The 23,938-nt window shown below is 46.3% G+C and overlaps 1 protein-coding gene across 1 annotated transcript; it reads left to right on the top strand.

Annotated features, from left to right (window-relative positions):
- Positions 1-286: 286 nt before the first annotated feature.
- LOC139440213 (mucin-5B-like) lies at positions 287-14,501 on the top strand. The gene is made up of 6 exons (XM_071219143.1): positions 287-476; positions 9,817-10,966; positions 11,117-11,374; positions 11,474-12,547; positions 12,800-13,924; positions 14,024-14,501. Exons 1-6 carry the CDS (start codon positions 287-289, stop codon positions 14,499-14,501), a joined length of 4,275 nt encoding a protein of 1,424 aa, XP_071075244.1.
- Positions 14,502-23,938: the final 9,437 nt, after the last annotated feature.

Genomic DNA, 23,938 nt, shown 5'->3' on the forward strand with positions numbered 1-23,938 from the left:
TTTTTGCTATTAGACCAGTCTGGATTTCTTGATGCCTGTAAATGAGGCATTTTGTTATTTCATGAAAGTGACAGGAAAAACTTAAGGGGGTCTGCCAGAGATATTGTCCAAAAGGAAGATTCCACAGAGCTCATTTGAAGACCAGTGAGGAGAAAAAATAAAGTGCTCCCTGCACTTTCTGGAATCCACGGCATGCAAGGCTGGAGCTCAGCAAAGCCACACAGGCGACAGTGTTAAATTCCCCGACAGGCACCTGAGCTCCGAGGTGACCAGGTCAAGAGTCACCATGACTGCAAGAGAAGAAATACCAAGAAAAGCAGTGGAGCCAGGGAGACTGAGGAAGGATAGTGTAGTGAAAGAGGGAAGGCAGCAGGGCATGGCAGACAAAGTGGCCGACAACAACATGGCGGACAGAGCACATGGCCATGAGACCCCACCCAAAAACCACCTGAGAAGAAGGCTGCTGGAAAGACACTGTGAGATCCTGGCCACGAAAATCTATTTTAGAATGAGGGAAAGCCCCAGATTTGCTCAAAAGGACTCACCATTGGCCCCCTGAAAAATGTCAGGTGGGGCAACCAATCGAAACAGCAAACAGACTTTAAAAAGCCCTGACCTGGGGCCCTACACACACAACTCACCCTGCGGTGTGTCCAGTGGTCCTTGCCTTGGACCTGGTACTTCTTGGTTTCTTGTTTCTTAATAAACTCTTTACTCCCTTGCCTACCCTATGGTATGTCCTTACATTCTTTTATGTGACATAAGCCAAGAACCTAGAAGCCCAGAACCCAGAGCCATCTGGTCTTGGATTTCAATTCTGATTCTGATTTGGTCCAAGTCCCGCCTCCTACCATGGACTTACCCCACACTACCCCCAGTCCCACCTCCTTCTCCAGCTGAGGAGTCCACAAGCAACTAAGCATGGAAAACGTCAGTCCTTCTGAAGACAGCTCGTACATAAAACTCCAAAAAACCTTTCCAGTGAAGTGCTCAGAAGTTACCTTTGAAGACTAAAGTGAAGATCTTTGTTCTTCCTTTCCTATTTTTCTTCTCCTAGAACTGCACTTAGAGTAATTTTTGTCCCTCTGATATGTGTATATGTCATCTTTATGTAAAGCTGTAGAACACTTACCTAGCACACTTACAAAGGTCAGTTGTTAATGAATTAAAGAATTTTTAAAATTTAATAAACAAATTAAGGTGATAACTAAACGTCTATCTCCCTCCTCTTTTTCAGAGGAAATTTCCCATAAAAATAGCCACAGGTAAAGTGAACAACTCACTGTCAGTCAGCAGCTACCACCTCCATATAATTCCAAAACACTTTCAGCACCCTGTTGTTCACCCCATTAAACTGTACAGTTCTGTGGGTTTAAGTATATTCACAAAGTTGTGTGACCACCACCACTATCTCATCCCAGAAAATTTTTATCATTCCGAAAAAGAAAACCCTTTACAATCACTCCCCATTCTTCCTCCCCAACCCCAGACAGCCACTAACCTACTTTCTGTCTCTATGGATTTACCTTTTCTGGACATTAAATATCAAGGTAATCATATCATCTATGTTCTCTTGTGTATGGAGTCATCACTCAGCGTGGAATTTTCAAGGTTCCTCCATGTGTCAGCACGGCAGTCTTTTGATGACTGAATACTTTTCCATTGCACGCAAATACCACATTCTGTTCATCCAACCACCAGCTGATATAGATATTTGGGTTGTTTCCACTTTTTGGCTATTATGAATAATGCTGGGATGAACATTCATTTACAGATTTTTGTGTGTATACATGTTTTCGCTTCTTTGAGTGTATACCCAGAAATGGAATTGCTGGATTATATGTAACTCTGTGTTTAACATTTTGAGGAAGTGCCAAACTGTTTTCCACAGTCGACGTACAGTTTTCCCATCTCACCAGCAATTTGTGAAGGCTCCAGTTTCTCTTGTTATTGTCTACATTTTTTTCTTTTAGCTATCCTGGGAGTGTTCAGTAGTAAGTCATTGTGGTTTTGGTTTGCAGTTCTCTAAGGATACTAAGGACTTTTTCATGTGTGCATTTACAATCTGTATATATTCTTTGGAGAAATGTCTATTCAGATCCTTTGCCCACTTTTCAATTGGGCTATTTGTCTTTTTATTGTTGATTGTAAGAGTTCTTTATGTATTGTAAATAAATTCTTTATCAGATATTATGATTTAAATATATTTTCTCCCATTCTATGGATTTTTTCACTTACTTGGTGGTGAAAGTAAGTGCTTACTTTGAAGCACAAGTTTTAAATTTTGATGAAGTCTTCTTTTTCTAATTTTTCTTCTGTTGTTTGTGCTTTTGCCCCATATTATTTTTATACAAATGCAATCATATGCACATGATTTTTCAACTTGATCTTCCTAATCTTAATAATTCTTGGGCATCCTTCAATATCTCTATGTCTGTCTAGCTAGCTAGCTGTCATCTATCTATACTACATTTTCTTTTATGGCTGCTTAAGACTTTATTGTATGGATGTAGTTAAAATTCTCTACTAATAGACATTTAGGTTTTTGCAGTTTATTGCTATTAGTGCTATAGGAAACATCCATGAGAATATATCTTTACATACATTTGTATGTCCACAGTATACATTTCTAATTAGGAAAGTGCTGTATTAGAGTATCTGCATTTATAATTTTGAAGCATATTGCCAAATTATTCTCTAGCGATGCTATAAATTTTTATATAACTTATTCTCTAATGGTGTTGGAAATGTTTTGCCAACATGGAGAATGATCAGATTTTTGTCTTTACAAATCAGATATACAATCTGATTTTGTTTTACCCCTCTTCAATTGTGTTTGAAATTGACCATATTTTTATACATTGATCGTATGTTTTATTTCTTTTTCAACAAACCATTAACTCGTAACCCTTATCCACTTTTCTAGTGGATTGTTTGTCATTTCTTTAAACTTTTTATTTGGAAACACTTTCAAAGTCAACAGGACAAAGTCTATACAGAGAACTCCAATATAACCTTCTCCCCCACCATATACCTAGAACTACCAATCTTACCACATTCGCTGTATCAGTCTATCCATCCATCAAGCTATCAGTTCATTTATTTATCATCTATCTGTCTATTTGTCTATCAGTCCATTTTCTGAACACTTGAGTGTGGGTTGTATACATCAAGTTTCTTGAACACTTAATACCGCCATGCACATTTCCTGAGACAAGAATGTTCGCCTTTGTAACCACCAAAGAGCAGTTATCAAGTTCAAGAAATTTAACAGTGATATATAGCTTACAGTCTCTATTCCAATTTTCCTATGTCCAAAAAATATCCCATTTGGCCTTTTCTTATCCATTTTCACATTCTGTCCAGTAGCAATATTGCATTTAGTTATCATTGTCTCCTTATCTGCTGATTTCTTTTAAAAAAAAATAATAGGAACGTAATACAAAACAAGCTTTCCCATCTCAACCACTCCCAAGCACACCATTCAGTAGGTTACTCACAGTTACCCTGTCACAGTCCCTCACCACCTTCTGTTACTTAAACTTCCCCAGACAGAAACCCTACACCCATTATGCACTAATTCCCCATTAACCCGGCCCCTGTTTCTATGAGTTTGCATTCTCTCTGATGTTTTCTTTGTAGCCATGTGGCTTAAATTTAACATCCCAAATCTATAAAAACCTCCTTTGCTTAGATACCAACTTAATTTCAATACTATACACAAACTGTGCTCCTCTACCCATTCCACTCCCCATCGCTATGTAGTTCTTGCCACAAGTTGAATATTTGTGCATTGAGTTGAACACCACTGATTTATCATTGCATTTGATGCATTTGCCTTTTAGATCCTTTAGGAAATAAAAAGTGGAGTTTCAAAACAAAAAATGCGATAGTACTGGCATTTGTATTTACTTGTGTCATTATCCTTACTAGAGATCCTTATTTCTTCATGCAGCTTCAGTCTATTGTCTAATGCCCTTGCCTTTAAAACAGCATCTCTGGTAGGGCTGGTCTAGTGGTGACAAACTCCCTCAGCTTTTGTTTATCTGGGAATATTTTATTTTAAAGGAAGTTTTAGATTACATAAATGTTACATAAAAAATATAGGGGATTCCCATATACCCCATCCCCTACCCCTCCCACACTCTACCACATTAACAACATGTTTCATCAGCACATTTGTTGCAATTGATGTACACATATTGAAGTATGACTACTAACCTGTGTACCATAGTTTACTTTATAGTTTACACTCTGCCTCACACAGTTTTATAGGTTATGACAAAATATACAATGATCTGTATCTGTCATTGCAATGTCATGCAGGACAATTCCAATGTCCCAAAAATGCCCCCATGTTGCACCTATGCTTCCCTCTCCCTCCCTGTATTAATCAGCCAAAGGGGTGCTGATGCAAAATACCAGAAATTGGTTGGTTTTTATAAAGGGTATTTATTTGTGATTAGGAGCTTACAGATACCAGGCCATAAAGCATAAGTTGCTTCCCTTACCAAAGTTTATTTTCAAATGTTGGAGCAAGATGGCTGCCAACGTCTTGAGGGTTCAGGCTTCCTGGGTTCCTCTGGGCTCATCTGTGACTTCTCCACAAGGTCAGCTGTAGACTATGAGGCTCTCTAGACTTTGCCTTTCTGCCAAGGTCAGCTATAGGTTATCCGGTGAATGGCTCTGCCTCTCTCCCTGGAGCTCCAGCTTCAGCATTAGACTCCAACATCAAAACTCCAACATTAAGAACCCTCAGCTCTGTCCTTTGCTATGCCTTTTATCTGTGAGTCCCACCCACCAAAGGGTGGGGACACAACACCCTATAGGTACAAGAGGTACACATAATTACTTAATCAAGTGAATTTACGAATCCAATATAATCTAATATGCCCAGGGGATAAGATCAGTTTACAAACAATCCAATATTTCTTTTCAGAATTCATCAATAATGTCAAACTGCTTTACTCCCTTCAGAACCTTTGGTGGCCACTGCCTTTATACCAAAGTACTTCCACTGCTAGAACAATAATAATCTTATAATAGAATAATAATAAGTCTACTTTACTTTGTAGTTCATTCCCCAATCTTGAGGATCTGCGGATGGTGATGCACACTCTGTCTCTAATTGAGAGGAGGCTTAGATCCCATGGGACAGATGGATGGAACTATCTTGCTTGTAGTTGCAGACACTCTCTGTTCCCTGGGATGGGTGTTGTCCATCACCATCTCCTTGTTAGTTGTTCTGGGTGAGTCCAATGAACTGAAGAGTAGGTGTTACAACTCTGCTGAGATTCAGGGCTCTACCGATACATGAACAGACCAAAGATTTAAGTCTCTGGAACATGTATTTACAAGTAGAGTGCTAATTAGAGGTTCAGATAAAAGGGGCATGGGAAGCAGATGTGGCTGAAGTGATAAGGCCTCTCCCTACCATATGGGAGGACCCAGGTTTGATCCCTGGGGTTTCTTCTCTATTAACATGTTACATGTGAAAGGTACATTTGTTACAATTGCTGTACAAATATTGAAGCATTGCTACTAACCATGTTCAATGGTTTGCATTATGGTTTACATTTTGGACAATACACTTTTATAGTTTATAGGTTTTGATGAAATGAAAATGGCCTGTATCTGTTATTGCAAGATCATGCAGAACAATTCCAATACCCTAAAATTGCTCTGTGTTCCATCTATTCTATTCTTTCTTCCCCTTCCCTTCAGAACCTACGGTAACCACTGATTTTTAAGTTTTGAAGAATAAGATTCATTGTTACTTGCAATAATATTGAGGGCTTGACATATTGTCTGTTTTCTTCCTTTAGGTACTGCCTATGTTCTCAAGGGATTCTTGTCCCTCTAATTAAGAACATATCAGGACTCCCAAGGATGGGAGTTTAATATTTTCTTGTTTATTTGTGTCTCCACCCATTAAGATAACGCACTATGACAAGATGAACACTTACATATTCTGTAGAGGCATTCCCCAGTTGTGCCCTATCCCACATATCCCCCTACCCTCAATGTCTTGCACCAGTAACTCTTCCCTTCCATGTTTGCCTAAAGAACATTCTGTTCATTGTAGTTTTAACCACAGACCTGCAAATCCCCAGAGTTCATTTGTTCCTTCCTCCATCCCTCCCCCCAATTCCATGGATATTCCACCCTACTCCCCCTAGCAGTCCAGCACCACCAAGGCCAATCAGATCACTGCACCACTCTCATGCCCTTCCACTGCCAAACCACACCCCCTCAGCTTATCATGGATTTTGCCCTTATGGGCATTGGCTCAACACCCTCTACTCCCTTTCCACCTCCTGTTAACCTATCTTCCAGACTCTAGGTCTATGAGTCTGCTCAATTTGTTTAAGTCATATCAGTGAAGTCATTTGTTTTTCAGTGATTGGCTTACCTTACTCAACATAAGGTCATCTAGATTCATCCATGTTATCCTTTGAGTTAATATTGCATTCCTTCTTACAGCTGAGTAATATTCCATTCAGTTTTCTTATTCATTCATGTGTTGATGGACGTTTGGATTGTTTCCAACTTTTGGCAATAGTGAATAATGTCACTATGAACATTGGTGGGCATATATCTGTTTGTGTCCCTGTTTCACTTCTTCTGGGTATATACTCAGAAGTGAGATTGCTGGGTCATATGGCAGCTCTATAGTTAGCTTCCTGAGGAACTGACAAAGTGTCCTCCACAATGGCTGCACCATTCTACACTCCCACCAGTGGTGGATAAGGATTCCTCCGTATCCTCTCCAACACTTGCAATCCTCTTTTTTTTTAATACATGCCAGTCTAACAGGTGTAAGATGATACCTCACTGCAGTTTTGATTTGCATTTCCCTAATAGCTAATGATGTTGTGCATTTTTTCATGTGCTTTTTAGCCTTTTGTAGTTCCTCTTTGGAAAAGTGTCTGTTCAAGTCTCTTGCCTATTTTTAAAATGGGTTGTTTGAATTTTTATTTTCAAGATGTAGGATTTATGTATATATGCTGGATATTAGGCCCTTATCAGATAGATGGTTACCAAACATTTTCTCCCATTGAGTCGGCTGCCTTTTCACTTTCTTGACAAATTCATTTTGAAGCACAAAAGTTTTTAATTTTGAGGAGAGCCCATTTATCTAATTTTTCTTTCATTGCTTGCACTTTGGATGTACAGCTTATGGAACCATTTGCTACTACAAATTCTCATAGATGCTTCCTTACGTTATCTTCTAGGAGCTTTATGGTCTTGGCTCTTATATTTAGATCTTTGATCCAATTTGGTAGCTCATTTTCAAAATACAGTTTTTCCAGATATAAAATTCTTTTTTGGCATTTTTTTTTGTGTGAGTGTTCAGCACTGTAAATATGTCATCCCACTACTGTCATCCCCCTATGGTTTCTGATGAGAATGCTGCACTAAATCTTATTGAAGATCTCTTGTATGCAAAATGATGCTTCTCTCTTTTAGGTTTCACAATTTTCTATTTATATTTGGCATTCTGTCATTTGAGTATAATATGTGACAGTGTGGGTCTATTTGGGTTTATCCTGTTTGGAGTTAGTTGAGCAACTTGGATTTGTATATTCGTGTCTTACTTTGAAAATGCCTTTATTACTTTGAATATTCTCTCTATCCCTTTCTCTCTGTCTCTTCCTTCTGGGATTCCCACGGTGCATATATTGGTATGCCTGATGTGGTCCCATAGCTTCAGCAGGATCTGTTTACTTTTCTTCATTCTTTCTTCTTTCAACTGTTCAGATGGAATGATTTCTATTGTCTAATCTTCAAGTTCTTTGATTTTTTTCTTCTGCCAGCTCCAATCTGCTGTTGAACACCTCTAGGAAGTTCAAAATTTCTGTTACTGTGGTCCTCAGCTCTGTTTGGTTCCTTTTCATAATTTCCATCTCTTTGATGGAAAAGCCCTGGTCTAGTCCTATTAATATGGCCTGTGCATAAATTCAAGCTTCTTCTATATCCCAGAAAGCCAATTGAGAGGTATAAGCTCTATAGGCTTTGGATATTCAGGGACAATGCAAACTATATGTGTTAATTCAAGCTTACTTGGAATGTGGGGGGCAAGTGTTAATTCAAGCTTACCTGGAGGATATGTGTTAATTCAAGCTTACCTGGAATATGCGGAATATGTGTTAATGCAAGACCTATCTGGTACACAAGTAAAACACTTGAAACTCTAAGAAACTAACAAATAAAGGTCCTTTTGCATATTCGTGCCATTTGACTCCCCACTCCTATATCCTCTGTATAGAAGGGACCCAAAAATCCTATTCGGGGCTTGGCTTTTTTATTAGGACAGGAGTCCGCTGAGCCCGGTTGACTGTTAATAAATCTTCCTTCTCAGATTCTCCCATCTTGACCTCTAATACCGCATACACCCAACTTCTCCCTGCTACAACATCTCTGGGGCTCATCCGGAATATACTGAGAAGACCAGAGGCAGCAACAGTTGATTGGTTCTCCCGGACGTCTCCAAGAAGGCCAGGAAGGCCCAGGTGAACCCCAGCCGCTGGACTCCCCTAAGTCCAGAAAGAGGTTGTGGACTCTGCCAGAGCCCTCCTGGAGAAACTGGAGGTGCCAAAGGGTTCAAAAGAGACCCTGAGAAGAGTGTAAACTACAATGTAAACCACTATCCATGTGGTGCAGCAGTGCTCCAAAATGTATTCAGCAAATGCAGTGAATGTCCCACGATGATGAAAGAGATTGTTGATGTGGGAGGAGGTCGGTGAGGGGCTGGGGTATATGGGGCCTCTTATATTTTTTGAATGTAATATTTAAAAGAAAATAAAGGGGAAAAAAAGAGACCCTGAAAATGAAGCAAGGAACTCCACACACTAGATGGGTAAGACCCTCTGGGGGCATAGTACAGGAAAAGCCTAACTCTGAAAAACGAGGAGGGGAGCCTGATCAACTCCCAAAGAAGACCCCAGTACTCCTGAGAAGGGCAGAAGCCATCTTCTCTAGGTCAGAGAAAGAGTAGAGGGTGGTGGTGTGCGTGTGATTCTGGAGACTGAGTGAGACGTAGAGACACACTTTGTGGGGTGAGTGCGGAGTCCTGATCTGTGGTTCCATGGCAACCTCATCTGGTCAAGGGTGGTCTGAGAGCCTCCCTGCAAAGTGACCCTGTTCTGAGTCGGGGTCTTGTACTGACCCGCTAAGGTTAAGAGGTGTCGTAAGCTTCCATGAGGGATGCAGCCAGAAGCAGACAAAGCGAAAGGCTGAGTGAGTGTGGTGCAGCATCAACACAGGGTGGAAACATGGGAAACACACAAAGTACCACCCCATTAGGTTATATGCTGAAAAACTTTCCCCGAGTGTTCCATGGAGATGTATACAACATAAAGTTCCAGCCAGGAAAGCTTAGAAGACTTTGTGAATTAGAAGGGCCAACTTTCAGTGTGGGCTGGCCCCAGGAGGCACCTTTGACCCCCAGATCACCTGTAAAGTCCATGACGTAGTAACCATAAAACCAGGGCATCCTGACCAGTTCCCCTACATCACTGCCTGGCAGGATGCTGTGAGTTAAAGTCCACCCTGGTTAGGGAAATGTACAACTAAAGAAGCCAGGATTTGCCTAATACAAAAGCCCAGAAGTGCTGGCCCAGGAACCAGCCAAACAAGCACCATGCAAAGGGTCCAGAGGAAGTGAGCCTCAAATCCAGTGCCAACCCACCCATTCTAGAAGGGCCAGATGAAAACGACCTCCCGCCACCTTATGCAATTGCTCCTACCATGCCAGTGCTGAGGAGTGGGGAAGAGCCAATTTCCCTGAGTAGTGCACCCCCACCACCTCCACAGCTGCCTTTGCTGCCGTCCCCAACAGGAAGTGCACCCCCACCACCTCCACACCTGCCTTTGCTGCCGTCCCCAACAGGAAGTGCACCCCCACCACCTCCACAGCTGCCTTTGCTGCCGTCCCCAACAGCAAGTGCACCCCCACCACCTCCACAGCTGCCTTTGCTGCCGTCCCCAACAGGAAGTGCACCCCCACCACCTCCACACCTGCCTTTGCTGCTGTCCCCAACAGGAAGTGCACCCCCACCACCTCCACACCTGCCTTTGCTGCCGTCCCCAACAGGAAGTGCACCCCCACCACCTCCACACCTGCCTTTGCTGCTGTCCCCAACAGGAAGTGCACCCCCACCACCTCCACACCTGCCTTTGCTGCCGTCCCCAACAGGAAGTGCACCCCCACCACCTCCACACCTGCCTTTGCTGCCATCCCCAACAGGAAGTGCACCCCCACCACCTCCACAGCTGCCTTTGCTGCTGTCCCCAACAGGAAGTGCACCCCCACCACCTCCACAGCTGCCTTTGCTGCCGTCCCCAACAGGAAGTGCATCCCCACCACCTCCACACCTGCCTTTGCTGCCGTCCCCAACAGGAAGTGCACCCCCACCACCTCCACAGCTGCCTTTGCTGCCATCCCCAACAGGAAGTGCACCCCCACCACCTCCACACCTGCCTTTGCTGCCGTCCCCAACAGGAAGTGCACCCCCACCACCTCCACACCTGCCTTTGCTGCCGTCCCCAACAGGAAGTGCACCCACACTATCTCCACACCTGCCTTTGCTGCCGTCCCCAACAGGAAGTGCACCCCCACCACCTCCACACCTGCCTTTGCTGCCATCCCCAACAGGAAGTGCACCCCCACCACCTCCACACCTGCCTTTGCTGCCGTCCCCAACAGGAAGTGCACCCCCACCACCTCCACACCTGCCTTTGCTGCCGTCCCCACTGGGAAGTGCACCCCCACCACCTCCACACATGCCTTTGCTGCCGTCCCCAACAGGAAGTGCACCCCCACCACCTCCACACCTGCCTTTGCTGCTGTCCCCAACAGGAAGTGCACCCCCACCACCTCCACAGCTGCCCTTGCTGCCGTCCCCAACAGGAAGTGCACCCCCACCACCTCCACACCTGCCTTTGCTGCCGTCCCCAACAGGAAGTGCACCCCCACCACCTCCACACCTGCCTTTGCTGCCATCCCCAACAGGAAGTGCACCCCCACCACCTCCACACCTGCCTTTGCTGCCGTCCCCAACAGGAAGTGCATCCCCACCACCTCCACACCTGCCTTTGCTGCCGTCCCCAACAGGAAGTGCACCCCCACCACCTCCACAGCTGCCTTTGCTGCCGTCCCCAACAGGAAGTGCACCCCCACCACCTCCACAGCTGCCTTTGCTGCCGTCCCCAACAGGAAGTGCACCCCCACCACCTCCACACCTGCCTTTGCTGCCGTCCCCAACAGGAAGTGCATCCCCACCACCTCCACACCTGCCTTTGCTGCTGTCCCCAACAGGAAGTGCACCCCCACCACCTCCACACCTGCCTTTGCTGCCGTCCCCAACAGGAAGTGCACCCCCACCACCTCCACACCTGCCTTTGCTGCCGTCCCCAACAGGAAGTGCACCCCCACCACCTCCACACCTGCCTTTGCTGCCATCCCCAACAGGAAGTGCACCCCCACCACCTCCACACCTGCCTTTGCTGCCGTCCCCACTGGGAAGTGCACCCCCACCACCTCCACACCTGCCTTTGCTGCCATCCCCAACAGGAAGTGCACCCCCACCACCTCCACAGCTGCCTTCACCACCATCCCCAACAGGAAGTGCACCCCCACCACCTCCACAGCTGCCTTTGCTGCTGTCCCCAACAGGAAGTGCACCCCCACCACCTCCACAGCTGCCTTTGCTGCCGTCCCCAACAGGAAGTGCACCCCCACCACCTCCACAGCTGCCTTTGCTGCTGTCCCCAACAGGAAGTGCACCCCCACCACCTCCACACCTGCCTTTGCTGCCGTCCCCAACAGGAAGTGCACCCCCACCACCTGCACACCTGCCTTTGCTGCTGTCCCCAACAGGAAGTGCACCCCCACCACCTGCACACCTGCCTTTGCTGCCATCCCCAACAGGAAGTGCACCCCCACCACCTCCACACCTGCCTTTGCTGCCGTCCCCAACAGGAAGTGCACCCCCTCCACCTCCACACCTGCCTTTGCTGCTGTCCCCAACAGGAAGTGCACCCCCACCACCTCCACACCTGCCTTTGCTGCCATCCCCAACAGGAAGTGCACCCCCACCACCTCCACAGCTGCCTTTGCTGCTGTCCCCAACAGGAAGTGCACCCCCACCACCTCCACAGCTGCCTTTGCTGCCGTCCCCAACAGGAAGTGCACCCCCACCACCTCCACACCTGCCTTTGCTGCCGTCCCCAACAGGAAGTGCACCCCCACCACCTCCACAGCTGCCTTTGCTGCCGTCCCCAACAGGAAGTGCACCCCCACCACCTCCACACCTGCCTTTGCTGCCGTCCCCAACAGGAAGTGCACCCCCACCACCTCCACACCTGCCTTTGCTGCCGTCCCCAACAGGAAGTGCACCCCCACCACCTGCACACCTGCCTTTGCTGCTGTCCCCAACAGGAAGTGCACCCCCACCACCTGCACACCTGCCTTTGCTGCCATCCCCAACAGGAAGTGCACCCCCACCACCTCCACACCTGCCTTTGCTGCCGTCCCCAACAGGAAGTGCACCCCCACCACCTCCACACCTGCCTTTGCTGCCGTCCCCAACAGGAAGTGCACCCCCACCACCTCCACACCTGCCTTTGCTGCCGTCCCCAACAGGAAGTGCACCCCCACCACCTCCACACCTGCCTTTGCTGCCGTCCCCAACAGGAAGTGCACCCCCACCACCTCCACACCTGCCTTTGCTGCCGTCCCCAACAGGAAGTGCACCCCCACCACCTCCACACCTGCCTTTGCTGCCGTCCCCAACAGGAAGTGCACCCCCACCACCTCCACACCTGCCTTTGCTGCTGTCCCCAACAGGAAGTGCACCCCCACCACCTCCACACCTGCCTTTGCTGCCATCCCCAACAGGAAGTGCACCCCCACCACCTCCACACCTGCCTTTGCTGCCGTCCCCAACAGGAAGTGCACCCCCACCACCTCCACAGCTGCCTTTGCTGCCATCCCCAACAGGAAGTGCACCCCCACCACCTCCACACCTGCTTTTGCTGCCATCCCCAACAGGAAGTGCACCCCCACCACCTCCACAGCTGCCTTTGCTGCTGTCCCCACTGGGAAGTGCACCCCCACCACCTCCACACCTGCCTTTGCTGCTGTCCCCAACAGGAAGTGCACCCCCACCACCTCCACACCTGCCTTTGCTGCCGTCCCCAACAGGAAGTGCACCCCCACCACCTCCACACCTGGCTTTGCTGCCATCCCCACTGGGAAGTGCACCCCCACCACCTCCACACCTGCCTTTGCTGCCATCCCCAACAGGAAGTGCACCCCCTCCACCTCCACACCTGGCTTTGCTGCCATCCCCACTGGGAAGTGCACCCCCACCACCTCCACACCTGCCTTTGCTGCCATCCCCAACAGGAAGTGCACCCCCACCACCTCCACACCTGCCTTTGCTGCCGTCCCCAACAGGAAGTGCACCCCCACTACCTGCACACCTGCTTTTGCTGCCATCCCCAACAGGAAGTGCATCCCCACCACCTCCACACCTGCTTTTGCTGCTGTCCCCAACAGGAAGTGCACCCCCACCACCTCCACAGCTGCCTTTGCTGCCGTCCCCAACAGGAAGTGCACCCCCACCACCTCCACACCTGCCTTTGCTGCCGTCCCCAACAGGAAGTGCACCCCCACCACCTCCACAGCTGCCCTTGCTGCCATCCCCAACAGGAAGTGCACCCCCACCACCTCCACAGCTGCCTTTGCTGCCGTCCCCAACAGGAAGTGCACCCCCACCACCTCCACACCTGCCTTTGCTGCCGTCCCCAACAGGAAGTGCACCCCCACCACCTCCACAGCTGCCCTTGCTGCCATCCCCAACAGGAAGTGCACCCCCACCACCTCCACACCTGCCTTTGCTGCCGTCCCCAACAGGAAGTGCACCCCCACCACCTCCACACCTGCCTTTGCTGCCATCCCCAACAGGAAGTGCACCCCCACCACCTCCACACCTGCCTTTGCTGCCATCCCCAACAGGAAGTGCACCCCCACCACCTCCACACCTGCCTTTGCTGCTGTCCCCAACAGGAAGTGCACCCCCACCACCTCCACACCTGCCTTTGCTGCTGTCCCCAACAGGAAGTGCACCCCCACCACCTCCACACCTGCCTTTGCTGCTGTCCCCACTGGGAAGTGCACCCCCACCACCTCCACAGCTGCCTTTGCTGCCGTCCCCAACAGGAAGTGCACCCCCACCACCTCCACACCTGCCTTTGCTGCCGTCCCCAACAGGAAGTGCACCCCCACCACCTCCACACCTGCCTTTGCTGCCATCCCCAACAGGAAGTGCACCCCCACCACCTCCACACCTGCCTTTGCTGCTGTCCCCACTGGGAAGTGCACCCCCACCACCTCCACAGCTGCCTTTGCTGCCGTCCCCAACAGGAAGTGCACCCCTGCAGCCGTTTGCCCCTGGCAGCATAGTGCTGACCATCAGTCAGAAAGGAGTCCCTGAAAGAGGACAACTCAGACCATGGGACCCCTGGAGACAGGTGGAGCAGGGAGAAGAGCTGCCCTACAGCTACCTCTCCATGAAGGCCAAGCTCCAATTTATTATGATGCAGATGGCCAGATTCAAGGAGGAAACCAAGCTTGCATGTACTAACCCTTCACTACCACCGACCTCTTTAACCACAAGAGCCACACCCCACCATACTTGGAGAAGACTCAGGCCATGATGGACCTCTTCCAGTCCATCATACACACCCACAAACCCACCTGGGCTGACTGTAAACAACTCATCATGACTTTACTCAGCTTTGAAGAGAGAACGTGAGTCACACAAGGGGCTCTCACCTGGCTCAAAGAGCCACCACCAGAGGTCACTGAACAGTGACCAATGTTCCCGCACACAGTTCCCAGATGGGGACTCCCAATGGGATCCCAATGACATGACCGGGTTAACTGGCTAGAAACTTTCCAGAGGGACTTAGTTGAAGGACTCAGAGCTGGGAGCTAAAAAGCCGTAAACATGGCAAAGACCACCCAAGTCCTACACACTCTTGATGAAAGTCCAGCTCAGTTCCACGAGAGACTGTGCGAAGCATTTCGTGTGTACACGCCCTTTAACCTGGACGCTCCTGAGAGCCAAACAATGGTCAATGTAGCATTCATTGCCCAGTCACAGGCTGGTATCTGAAGGAAACCATAGAAGTTAGATGGCTCGCTGGTATGAATATTTCCCAGCTCATGGCGGTAGTCCCCAAGGTTTATGTCAAGTGGGATATAGAAACCAGGAGAGAGGAAAACCAGAAAATGAAAAAGAAAGCAGACCTTGTCGCAGCAGCAATAGTCAAAAGAAGCAATCCTGTGTCAGGGAAAGTAAACAGGGAACACCTGTCCCGGGGGGGAAGGCCACCCCTAGGGCAAAATCAGTGCGTGTACTGCAAGGAGGAGGGGCATTGGAAACAGGAGTGCCCTAACAGGCCACTCGACCCCATGGCCCCCAAAAACATGGCCAAAGCATTAGCCAGGAGAGTAAGCAGAGCATTGCAAACTAAACCCCGGGTTCACAAAAATTCAGAAGGAAAACCTGCAAATCAGCTCATCAGACTTGCGGGAATAGAGGACTCTGATGGAGATTATTAGGACAGACAGGGCTCCTATTCACTCAGCCCTGCGGAGCCTATGGTCGGAGTCCAAATTGAGGGCTGCACTATACATATGATGGTCAACACTGGATCTCGACACTCTGTAATGACCAGGCCAGTCGGGCCATTACCAAAAAGACAGGCCACTATCGTAGGGGCGCCCAGCAGCCCTTCCTCCAAGCCAGGACCTGCAACACTGTGGTAAGGAGGTCACTCACGAGTTCCTGTATCTCCCAGAATGCCCAGTCGCCCTCCTGGGCCGGGACCTGCTGTCTAAACTACAGGCTCAAATTACCTTTAACACCACGGGGCAATCCACACTAACACTGGGTCCACCAAACCCTCCTAAAATAGCGTTAACCCTCCCTCTGCAGGAGGAATGGAGACTGTTCTGCCTTGGAGAAGCCGGCCAATCTACAGCCACGCAGCTCCCCTTTGAAGATGTACCCAAAGTATGGGCAGAGGGCAACCCAGTGGGGATGGCACACAACATTCCTCCAATGATTTTTGAAATCAAGCCCACAGCCAGCCCAGGGAGCACAAAGCAATATCCAGTTCCACATGAAGCACAAGAAAAAAATCCTGCTACATATTCAGAGATTCCTGGATGAAGGGATACTAAAGCCGTGCCTGTCTCCATGGAATACCCTGCTCTTCCCGGTTAAAAAGGCTAATGGGGATGACCACCTGGTCCAGCACTTGTGAGCGGTCAACTCAGCCACAACCACTCTACACCCGGCGGTCCCCAACCCTGACACTCTCCTCAGCTTGATACCCTCATCGGCAGTCTATCTTTCATGCCTGGATCTTAAAGATGCCTTCTTCTGCATTTGGAGAGCACCCCAAGTCAACCAATTTTTGCCTTTATGCAGGACAATCCAAACTCTGGTGAAAAGCAACAGCTGACCTGGACATAGCTCCCTCAGGGATTCAAAAATGCACCCACTATTTTTGGACAAGCCCTGGCCAGTGATCTCAAATCCTTTAAACCAGAAAACCAAAACTGTTTTCTCCTCCAATATGTAAATGACCTCATCCTCCGAAGTCCCACTTACCAAGATTGTGCTAGTGGAACCCATGCCCTCTCAAAACATCTGCAACAAAATGGCTATTGGGTTTCCAAGAAAAAAGCCCAAATCTGCCTACCTCAGGTCAAATATCTAGGTTATAAAATAGCACAGGGGCTCCGTGAATTGGGACTTGAAAGAAAGGAAGCAATCTGTAGCCTCCTTGAACCCAGCACTCACCAAAAGTTGTCAGAATTTCTCAGAGCGGCTGGATTCTGCCATGTTTGGATCCCCAATTTTGGGGTCCTCACATGCCCTTTAGATGAAGGCACAAAGAGGGGAGATCATGATCCCCTGCTCTTGGAAAGCCCACAGAAAGATGCTTTCACCACTCTCAAGCAGGCTCTGATAGAAACACTGAGCCTCGGGCTTCCAGATCTCAGTAAACCATCCTACCTATATGTCCATAATCACCAGGGCATCGCAGTAGGTGTGCTCACTCAGTACCTCAGTTCCTGGCAATGACCTGTAGCCTATCTATACAAACAACTGGACACTGTAGCCCAGGGATGGCCCTCATGCCTGCAAGCTGTAGCAGCTGCAGCAATGCTAACACTGGAAGCCATAAAATTAACTCTTGGGCAGCCTTTAATTGTTTGGGTTCCACATGCAGTAATCACAATCTTAGAAGCCAAAGGAACACACTGGCTTACTAACAGACACCTGGTTAAATATGAAACCCTACTATGTGAAAATCCGTCCGTCTGACTGGAACTCATAAAAAACCCTGAATCCTGCTACCCTGCCACCTGCTGAACTGGGGGTTCCAACCCATAACTACCTGGAAACATTGCAAGAAGCCTATTCCAGCCAGCTGGACCTCCAAAACCAGCCACTACTAAATCCCAACATGAAGAAAAAAAATAAAAAATAAAAAAATCCCAATATGGAGTTGTTCACAGATGGGAGTAGAGTGGCACAGGAAGGATCCCAATCCGAAAATCTGGCCGCTGCCCTCACTCCTCAACCTTAATTATCAGAAACTCCAGTATACACTCCCTGCTCTCATCCTGCAGCCTCTGAATCACCGGGAACCACAATATACATCAAGCCGAGAGAGAGTGGATACTCTCTGAGAGCAGGACACAAGGAGCAAATGAGTGGTGGCATTGCCCAATCACAAAACAGCTGTGCCTCGAATATTAACCACAATCGTAGTTCAAGACTACCACGAAAACACATACTTGGAAAAAGCCATCTTAAAAGAAGTGTTAGAAAGATTCTTCTACATCTCAAGTCTAGACGCTATCACCCATGCCATATGCCAGCGGTGCATGACATGTGCAAAAAATAACCCTCGCCAGGGACCCATGGGAGCCCCAGGAGTTCAACGAATCGTCAAAGTGCCTCTCAAAGATCTAGTAGGTGATTTCACCAAAATGCCACCATCCGGAAGCTACAAATACCTCCTAGCCCTCATTTGCACCTTTTTCAGTTGGGTGGAAGCGTTCCCTACTCGGACTGAAAAAGCTGAAGAAGTGGCCAAAGGGAAATCATTCCTTAATATAGGCTGCCCCTCTCAATTGGCTCTGACAACAGACCCAAAATCACTCAAAAGATTGCCAAAGCACTGCGCATTTGATGGAAACTGCACACCGCTTACTGTCCTCAAAGCTCAGGAAAGTAGAGTGAATGAACCGTACGATAAAAACTTATATTGCCAAGATTGGCCAAGAAACTGGGCTAACATGGGTGCAGGTAGTCCCGAGTACTCTCCTCCAAGTTCGGGGAAGATGCAAACTATATGTGTTAATTCAAGCTTACCTGGAATGTGGGGAGTATGTGTTAATGCAAGACCTAGCTGGTACACAAATAAAACGGTTGAAACTCTAAGAAACTAACCAAAAAAGGTCCTTTTGCATATAAGCACCATTTGGCTCCCCCCTCCTACATCCTCTCTATAAAAGGGACCCAAAATCCTGCTCGGGACTTGGTTTTTTATTAGGACAGGAGTCCACTGAGCCTGGCCAGCTGTTAATAAACCTTTCTCCTCAGCTTCTCATGTCCTGGCCTTCAATGCCGCATACACCTGACTTCTCTCTGCTGCAACACTAGTCTGCTGTGAACTAACTAAGGGGCCTTCGGTGTTTGTGAAATGCTTTTAAACTTAACCTCTTCATACTCCCATTTCCTCTTCTGCAAATATGAGGGATGTTGAACTAAATCAGATTTTATGGAATAGTAAATTTCCCTTAGCAATATTTGCTTGATATGGGGTTCCTCATCTTTCCATTTTTCTAAGTTATAAAGCTATAGTAAATGCAGTGCTGTCAGAACTAATTGGGAATGTACGTATGTTATGTTTCAATTAAAAGTTTTTTGAAAAACTAATTGGTATAATAATGAGAAACAGAGATAAATTGACTTATTTATTAAAAAACACTACCATACTAATATTTATAATCATCAGCTTTTAAAAAAGAAGGAATAGTTTCATATCAAAAAGTGCCATCTCTTTAATGGGTGGGTTTCTCTACTGATTTCCTGATTTAAAGTTTTTTGTCTCAGTTCTGATTCTCCACGATGATGGGTTTCTAATACTTTAATTTTCTCCTTTGCTTGGGTCATCGCTTCCCCTTCCTTTGTATGTTTTATAGTCTTTTGTTGAAACCTGGACATTTTGCTATTTTAATGTGTTATTGCTGGACTTTAGACTCTGAGACTCTGTTTTGCAAACTTGTATCCAGCTTATATCCTTGAATGCCAGGAGCTAACCAAAAAAAAAAGAAAAGAAAAGACAAGAAATCACCTTTCCCAGTCTTTAAATTGCCCTGTGTGAGTGCTTATCCATACAATGAGTTTAGAGACTAGCCCGAGACCCCAGCTTAGGGCCATCCTGACCCTTTCTGGGCAGGCCTCTTGTCTTGGGCCTGTGAATGCTCCCGGTGTATGCACAAGGATTACTCTGCCCCCTCCAGAGCCAGGGCCCGGCTTTGGCACTGGCCATGCAGACAGAGCGGGGCACCCCAAGAGCCCCACCCCTTCTCAGGAGCCTTTTTCTTGATTCTGCTCACACCCTGCTACTGAAGTCCTTTAACCACTTTCTGGAGCCTTGAGAAAAATGTGTCTGCCTGTTCTTGCTGGTCGTTCAGCACTCTTGCGGGGGAATGAAACCCTGGAGTGCCTGCCTCACTCTGCCGCCCGGTCAGGGCAGGCTTCTTAATGAATTTTAAACCTCCCTTGCATGTTAAGAAAATTTGTTTTTTTTTGTCAGTATGTAGATTATAATTTTTTCCTTATTTTGTTGTTTTCTTTCAAATTTCCTCACGGAATTTTAGCTGTACAGAAGTTTAAGATGTTTATGGGGTAAATTGTATATTTTTTTCTTATATGAACTTCCTTTTTCTTTTCCTTCCTTCATTTTCTCTGCAAGCATTTTTTCCTGTACTTCAGATTATAAAGAAGCTGAAATCTACGGCTGTTCTTTTTCTTGATTGAATTATACAAACCATTGCACACAATGCATTGAAAACCTAATTACGTCTATTTCCTAGAATAGTGACATATATTTAAGACCACCAAATAAATATTATTGGATAATATTTCCAAATTCAAATTCCATCAGAGGTTGTCTAAATAATTCTTTTTTAAAAAATTCAAACCTTAAAATCAAAATTGGTTTGACAGGTCTCACTAGTGAAAACACCAATGTAAAAAGTTGTTTGAAACATTCTTTGTAATTCTTATCATGTAATTATATTCTATGTAATTCTTACCATTTCAGTAATAGCATTCAGGAGTTTTAAAAAATCATTGGTGGAAGAATAGTTGGCTTCCTGAAGGGATGAGGGATAACAATAGACACTTGAGCCTTTTCATTAGGAATGAACAATTTTGTTGAGTCCAGAAGCACTAAAGATTCCCAGGCACCAGTCAAAAGGGGTGTTTCCCAAACTTGATTGACACCTGAATGCATGCCATTCACAAAAGGAGAGCTCCAATGTGTGTAGGCAAGAGATTAAACAGAGGGCCTTTTCAAAAATGAACAGAAATGCCTACAGTTTGAGTTCAAGTAATTTTGCTTGTAACCAGAACTTTCTTGTTTTCTGATCCATGCCATCTGCTGCGACAATTATGATAAGAATAATTAAAGTTAGTCATGGTTTATGTACTCTTGACCATATCTCCAAAAGTTTATAATTATGAGAAAAAAAAAATCTTGAATTTTGGTGATTAATAATGACATTTACAGATGTATAGGAAGTTAGTGATATTATTTCTTAGCATTTTTTCTGTTAAAATTAGATAACTATGCTTAAGGTATATAGTTATAAAACATTTTCATGGCAATAAACTTATAAAACTATAAGAGAACTGTGCATAAGAATATGTAACGAAGAACTAAATGATGTAAAACATTTTTTAAATTGTTACAGGCAGTCAGTGTGGAATGGAATGAGGACTTTGGACATGATGATCTCTTTGCTAATGTTTTAAAAATTCTATTTTAATTCATGAGGACTTTATGGAAAGGATAGGGCTCAGGCTATGTAAAGGGACACTTGAGATTTGCACACACAGAAAGATAAGAGGAAATGTTCCAACCTGCAACAGAACCCAAAAGTACCAATTTGCTTCTTTGTGTATGTTTGACAGAGGAGAGGGAGGGCTGTCTGGAGATTGTAAAAAGTTGTTGATAGGGAGTCACAGACGATTGTTGAGCAGAGCTAGAGAGTGTGGCAGAAAAAAAAAAAAAAAAGGTGACCCAAAGCTTCAAGGTCAAAACCAAGATCAGACTCTGATCTGTCTGTCCCAACATAGACAATAGATTGGAAGACAAATCTAATTAGGTCACGCCCCAGCCTAAACTTCTTTTACAACATTTCACTTTCTAAAGACAAAGTACAGACTCCTTAACAAAGTCATGGGAGTCCTCCTTGTTTGGCCACAAGTTGCCTTACATAGTCCTCTTCCAACCCTATAAAAATCTACACAGCCGTCATTCCAATGGTGCCCCCTGCCAGGTTCATATCTTCTTGTATTTCTCCTTATTTTTCCAGTATGGTTTGTACTGTTTTCTCCTCCTCAACTAACCATCTTGTAAACTTCTCTTCATCAACTCCAACCTCACTGACTCTTCTTAGGAGGTTTTCGTTGTTCTCTTAGGGATAAAATGTCCTCCTCTGTAATTTTATGGCTTTGTTCATATTAATAGTAATTACTTGCTTAGGGATCTTCCCCTCCCTCTACTCAAATTCAAGGACCATCTTATCTTCATATTTGTATTTGTGTTGGTTTGGAATCTAAAGTCACTGGTAGAAAGATACACATTCCATTTGTGGACCCCATTATTCCAAAGTTCTCTTTAGTCCTCATTGCCTCCTCGTAAGCAGGGAAACCTGATATAGAAAGAGAGAGACAGGCCATGGGAAGGCTGCATGAGGGATTTGGGTGCGGTCCTCCCGTTTGTAACCTACTGTAAGTGTGTGAAGTTTTTCCGTCTCTTTTCCCTTGTTTCGCCCTGTGTGTTTTAAAATGATTTCAGGAGCTGTAATTTGAGAATCTTAGTTTTGTCTATGAGCCATTCTTTTCGTTGATCGTTGGGATAGCTTGCCTGGTAGTGGACCTGAAGGCTCCCTTTTTCATCAGGGTCATTCCCCACATAACAAAGCAGAACGGTAGGCTCTGCTGGACCCTTGGGAATCATATAACTCAGGTTAAATCAATAAATATTTATTGAAGGAATAAATGAAAGAATAAAAGGCACAGCCAAGAAAATGATCTTTTCAATCAAGAAAAAAAAACTGATGGTAGCTAAATAATCATGAAATAGTTAAGAAGTCATGATTGAAGAAATGCTTACTTTGTTAAACATTCAGAACTGCGAGCTCTGGGGCACACATTTAAGGGAGACGCGGTGGAGCAGAACGGGTGAAGCCCTCACCTCAGAGGCGGGAGCTGGGACCCTGTTCTGGCTCTGGCTCTGGTGATTCTCAAATGGTGACTTAGTTGAGTTGCTTAACTTCACTGACCTTTTATTTCCTCATGTGACAACTGAGAAAATATCTGTCCTGCTACAGATCCAGGCAAATAGGGAAGCTATTGGTTTTCAAAGCACTGTGCCAATTTAAGATTGTACCATTACAAATATTTCTCAAGTATGTATTTTAAATTGATGAAAGCAACTGTATCTATCATAAAAGTTTCAACAGAAACGCCACTTTTCCAAAGGGAAGAAAACGGGGGAGAGTTGAATGGTGCTTTTGAACAATTGCTCTTTTTTTATTTAAGATTTATTTTTATTTATTTCCCTCCCCTTCCCCCTGCCCCTCATTGTCTGCTCTCTGTGTCCATTTGCTGTTTGTTCTTCTGTGACTGCTTACATTCTCGTCAGGAGGTACCAGGAATCTGTGTCTCTTTTTGTTGCATCATCTTGCTGAGACAACTCTCCATGTGTACGGCGCCATTCCTGGGCAGGCTGCACTTTTTTCAAGTGGGGTGGATTTCCTTGCAGGGCGCACTCCTTGTGTGTGGGGCTCCCCTACGTGGGGGACCCCTGCGTGGCACAGCACTCCTCGCTCGCAGCAGCACTGCGCATGGGCCAGCTCACCACATGGGCCAGGAGGCCCTGGGTACCTCCTATATCATAGGTGGACACTCTATCAGTTGAGGCACATCCACTTCCCTGAACAATTGCTTTTAATTATTTACTTTGTGAATCATAATTTAATAACAAAGGTGAAAAGTGGGGACGAATGGTTCTGTCCTTTATTTCTTTTCATCGTCCAATACAATTTGAGTAAACTATTTTTATTTCAGCAGAATGTTTTTGGTCCCAGTCCTTTCAGTAAAAACAGAATTTGACATTATTCATTTAATCTGAAAATACAGGGAAGTGGACTTGGCCCAGTGGTTAGGGCGTCCGTCTACCACACGGGAGGTCCGGGGTTCAAACCCCGGGTCTCCTTGACACGTGTGCAGCTGGCCCATGCGCAGTGCTGATGCGCGCGAGGAGTGCCGTGCCACGCAGGGGTGACCCCGCATAGGGGAGCCCCACGTGCAAGGAGTGTGCCCGTAAGGAGAGGCGCCCAGCACGAAAGGAAGTGCAGCCTGCCCAGGAATGGCGCTGCACACACGGAGAGCTGACACAACAAGATGACGCAACAAAAAGAAACACAGATACCTGTGTCTCTGACAACAAGAGAAGCGGACAAATAAGAACATGCAGCGAATGGACACAGAGAACAGACAACCAGGGTGGGGAGGGGGAAGGGGAGAGAATTAAATACATACAT

Source organism: Dasypus novemcinctus, chromosome 12 (assembly GCF_030445035.2).
Source record: "Dasypus novemcinctus isolate mDasNov1 chromosome 12, mDasNov1.1.hap2, whole genome shotgun sequence".
NCBI classification, from domain to species: Eukaryota; Metazoa; Chordata; class Mammalia; order Cingulata; family Dasypodidae; genus Dasypus; species Dasypus novemcinctus.